Below are 5000 nucleotides of genomic sequence, written 5' to 3'. Positions count from 1 at the left end.
CAGGACCTTGGTTCTTATCAGTCTTAATGAAATCACTGCCATTTGGCCCAGAAAGCATCTTCAGGATATGGTGTTTGATGAGCGTCACCAACTCTGGTGTGACCTGTTAAAAGGATGATTGGTTACTGAATTATATAAATAATTCAAAACAAGATGATTGTCAAACCACATTCAGGAAATACATAAACCTTAAGCTGAGGAGTGATGACTGCAGAAATGCCAAACAATAATAAAGGAAAATATAGCAGCTATTACATTATCACTTACAAAATACAGTCATCCCTTGCCATAAGATCAGACTACATTAACAGGCTACTCAACAACAATAGAAGGTTCATCATAAATGAGCCTCAAAACAACTCAAGACCACTTATTTACAATAGTTATCTATACAAAACAAAAATAATGATCTGGGAAGAAGAAAGAAAGAAAGAAAGAAAGAAAGAAAGGAAAAACAAGGAGAAGAAGAAGAAGAAGAAGAAGAAGAAGAAAAAAGAGGGCTGGAAGAGAAGTGAACAAATGACATATCACCCCACTCACAACACAAGGCTTTCCCCTTCTTCTCTGGGCTATTGCATACACTGCCCAAACATTGGGGGTCATCACTAATACAGTACCAGAACCACATGAAACTACACAGATCAAACACAAACACTTCAAAGCTATAAAGAAAGTACATTTTCAGATGCAAACAAAGACTGAGGAAGGCACAGATAGGTTCACTCAGCACTGTATAGTGTAGTGAACATACAATCCAAACCAACCCCATATTTTATAATCTATTAGTCATAGATCAACTGATCATATAGTGAGGGATGTCTGTATTCAAAATCCTTATCCAATCTATAAATGTTCAAGTTCTACAGGAAAATAATTACTAAGACGTAAAGACTACGTACCTTTTTGGGTCGATTTTTGTGTCTACCTCTATTATCTCTTGGAAAGAGAATATTTTGCTCATGCTTGATGCAGAGTGTTCTAATCTTTTTATCAGAGATCCCATGGATATTAGCAAAAGCCTTCTTGCATACCTGAAACAATAGTAATTATTAGGACAAAAATTTTCCTTTTAAAAACAAATTGTACAACCATAAACAAAAGAAAATATATAAAATATGAAAATCATAAAACAAATTCATCTATATATATAAATATATATATATATATATATATATATATATATATATATATAATGTATGTATATATATATATATATATATATATATATATATATATATATATATATATATATATATATATACAAATCTATATCAATAAGTTCGTATGTATGTGTGTATATAAATATATATGTATATATGTATGTATGTATATGAATGTACAAATATATACATGCATGTATGTACATATGTATGTATGTATGTATAAATGCATGCATGTATGTATATGTATGTATGCATGTATGTATATATGTATATATGTATATATGTATATATGTATGTATGTATGTATGTATGTATGTATGTATGTATATATGTATATATGTATGTATGTATGTATGTATGTATGTATGTATGTATGTATGTATGTATGTATGTATGTATGTATGTATTTATGTATGCATGCATGCACGAATGTATGTGTGCATGTTTGTGTGCATGCGTGCATGTGAGTACGTACATGCATATGTGTGTGTGCACGTGTGCATGCGTAATATAATATAATTTGAATAAATCAAGTGCAATCATGATTTACCTGAAGTTCCTTTCCTTTAATTCGAACATAATACTTATATGAGCAAGTTCTTCTCTCCGACACAGGCTTACGTTTCCTCTGAATATCATGTCTACGTATAAGTCCATATAGGTAAGCATTTTGCTCATCATAACTGAAAAAGAGCGGGAAATATTTCATTATTGTAAACAGACTGCCCAGTTCACACATGAAAGACATTGTGAAAAGTCTAAGCCAGTTATCCTTAACCTTTTTTCAGTGAAAGCACTCTAAATATAAGTCCTTTCTGCTCACTCTTTTACTGACTCACACCTACCCCATGAATTTACTTCAATTTACAGCTGCCCAAAACAAATCAAACATAAGCTCTATGCCTAAATGACATACTTAAAATCTACCAGAGGAATCCAACTTTTTTATTGCCTCTACTGATTTTAATTTACTTTGGAAACTTTTGTGTACAATATGTTTAAAGAAATTATCAAATAACAACAAAATACTAATTCTTAAATGGGAGTGTTAACTTATCAGTCATGGATAGGCCTATGTAATATCTATTGCATTTATTTCTCATGAATTCCATTACACACAGATGGCTCCACAGGTGCTCAGTCACCTAGAAGTCAATTAGACAGCCTAAGTTGCTGTACCTAATTTTCCCATTCCTTGGATTTTCTGGATTTTTTTCTGATGCTATCTTTTGTTACTGTTATCACCATTATCAATGACCTTATGATTATCATATTACCAGAATACTAATAAAAATAAAGAAAATTGAGAAAATAATGGCACATTTACAAGAATTGATATATAACACTTTTCTTGTCATGTCAATAAATTAGCTACACTTTACATTTATAAAAGAGAAATTCCATTAAGCAAATTATTGTTTAAAAATACAAGATCCTCTACTCTTTCACAGGCAATTAGTTCATAATATTTCAAATAGTATCATTCTGACAATCATTTCTATGATACCACCATCTTACAAAACAAAAATTTGTCTTGTTATACTAATGCTATCAATATGACATTGTTATTTTTGTTATAAACATTATAATTACTATATTGTTATTGACATAACAGCTGTATCAAATACTAGAGAATATTATAAAAAATCAAGGAAAAGGGTCAAACAGGTGAAACAGGTAGTTCTTGTAACTGCTCATTGGTGACAGTACTTATGGAGCCATCTGTCTATATGTAAAAACAATTACTAAATTAAACACACAGTGGGCATGGCATATACGCACATGCCATCCCTGGAGGCAACTGGTTAATACACTGGGTACACCGATTTCAATTATCATGCTGGATAATAATATCTATTAATATCTATAAACATTCTTCTGTAAATGTATTCTAGTGACACTATTCAAGCCTAAATTCTCTGTTTCCCCCATATTTCTTTCTAATTGTTGTTGTTTCCATGGTCATGCAACAATGTATGGGGCGTTTAGATGAGAGCATGGGCTCACGTTTTGCTGAGAAAGTTGCTGTAACTCACAGTTTTTAAGCAAACTTACCTAACCTAGCCAAATATGGTCTAGCATGGCCTACCCTTAACTAACTTAAGTCTAACTAACCCTAACTTAGCCTTACCTTAGCTAACCACACCACCTCACCTCACCCCATGCATGTTCCCTAGCCATAGGTAACATCTGCCTATGAAAAAATCTTTTTTATTAAATAGTGTGATTAGTCCTTTCGGATCCAGATGATGTGACCATCAAGTCATGAAAAAATGTGAATTGAAGAGTACCAGCTCCAGAGAGGTCACTATTTCCATGCTCAAGTTTCTATTCCTACCCACTATGACCGACAGTGCAAGTTGTACTACGAAAACTGAACATTAAAAGAAAAAATTCAATGACATAAAAATTAAAATTATCATAATTATTATCAGTTAATCTTTATGGTGTGGATACACTATGTTACGGTAAATTGAATATGATATTCTTGTAGAGGACAAAAAGTTGCAGTTGTCAGTACAAGAAATAATCTGCAGACACGAAAAGTTATACCATGAATAAAGGAAAAAATATCACGGATATTGCCGCTCTCAGCCTAAGTCCAGAAGGTGCTCGTGAGTTTCAGCTCTACCTTGCCATGTATACTGAGGTGAAGACAATGTTTCCTGGGTATGTTGGGCAACCCCCAGGGCATGCCCAGTCACAGCAACTTAGACTGATGAATAAATTTTACTGTAAAGAATTACCTTGTCATCAGTTGACTGGGAAAATATTCTGAATACCTTCACATAACCAATCTCAATTATTTTGGTTTTGATGGATTCCTTTCACTCTCCACAACCTGAATATATCAAAATTACCCCATGGAACCATTCCCCAACCCCTACATTCTAGGCCCTGATAGCAGAGGAGGGCATGAAAGACACCAGGGAAACTGCAGAGTGAAATATGAACAGAATACAGAAAATAAATAACTAGAGTAATATACAATGAATAAGTCACAGCATGGTGTAATATAAGGGACAGTACCCGAACCCCTATCCTGGAAAACAAAGAACCCACCCTGTGTGTATGGCAGGATGGAGCATGAGAGAACCCTGTGGCTCCATCCCCCACTCTGCTGAGTACCTTCACAACTCAGCGGCATTTACTAATCAGGTTAGTAACTAAAAATTCCTAGGTTATATCTTGACTTCTTCTACCCACATGTAGGATGTATGCTCACTTCTGTCATGAATACATATTAGATTCTTTGCTGTGCAGGGGGTTAGGGGTGGTAGCCACCCAAGGGGGTCACAGGGGCGCAGACAATTGCATTCAACAGCATAGTTAGTTATTATCTTTACTGTATTCTTCTATCATCTTTATTTTTCCAACATTATTACTTCCCTGGTACCTTTCATGCAATCCCTTGCTATGGGGGCCAAGAATATGAGGATTGGGAGGGGGGTTCGGCAGCATAATTTTGGTACACCTGAATAGTAGAGAGTGAGAGGAATCCACCGATACCAAAATCATCAAGATCAATTACATTAAGATATTCAAAACAATTACCAAGTCCAAGTTATGAACTACTTTGAGAAATGATATATATATGGAGTTTGTGCAAGGAAAGGCAGCTGAAATAGTGCCATGAACTGGCAACATTCATGACACATATCCTGCCATGAAGCGCTCTGATTGGCCAATGACCATGACATTATATATAGGGGGCACCACATGCAGTTACTATGCAAGGCATTGCTGTTAGACTGACTATTTTGCCATTTTTTAACTGCAAACACTAGGCAGTTATTTAACCTCACCGAACCTCAACAAACCTAAACAACCAATCAC

General features: G+C 34.4%; 2 protein-coding genes across 2 annotated transcripts in view; both read right to left on the bottom strand.

The window, feature by feature from the left end:
- Drat (Death resistor Adh domain containing target) overlaps nt 1-5000 on the bottom strand; it is a 437794-nt gene that overhangs the window by 60769 nt on the left and 372025 nt on the right. The window lies entirely within an intron of this gene.
- Nucleotides 1-5000, bottom strand: part of LOC113802923 (uncharacterized) — a 12658-nt gene that overhangs the window by 6511 nt on the left and 1147 nt on the right. Inside the window, exons 2-4 of the mRNA XM_027353576.2 lie at nt 1714-1846; nt 900-1031; nt 1-103 (exon numbers count right to left, since the gene is read on the bottom strand). The exon at nt 1-103 is cut by the window's left edge and continues 72 nt beyond it. Coding sequence (XP_027209377.1) covers nt 1-103; nt 900-1031; nt 1714-1846 — 368 coding nt within the window. The remainder of the gene's footprint in view (nt 104-899; nt 1032-1713; nt 1847-5000) is intronic.

This window comes from Penaeus vannamei, chromosome 5, assembly GCF_042767895.1.
Source record: "Penaeus vannamei isolate JL-2024 chromosome 5, ASM4276789v1, whole genome shotgun sequence".
NCBI classification, from domain to species: Eukaryota; Metazoa; Arthropoda; class Malacostraca; order Decapoda; family Penaeidae; genus Penaeus; species Penaeus vannamei.
The sequence above is the reverse complement of the archived record's forward strand: the minus strand, read 5'-3'. Positions and strand labels throughout refer to the sequence as shown.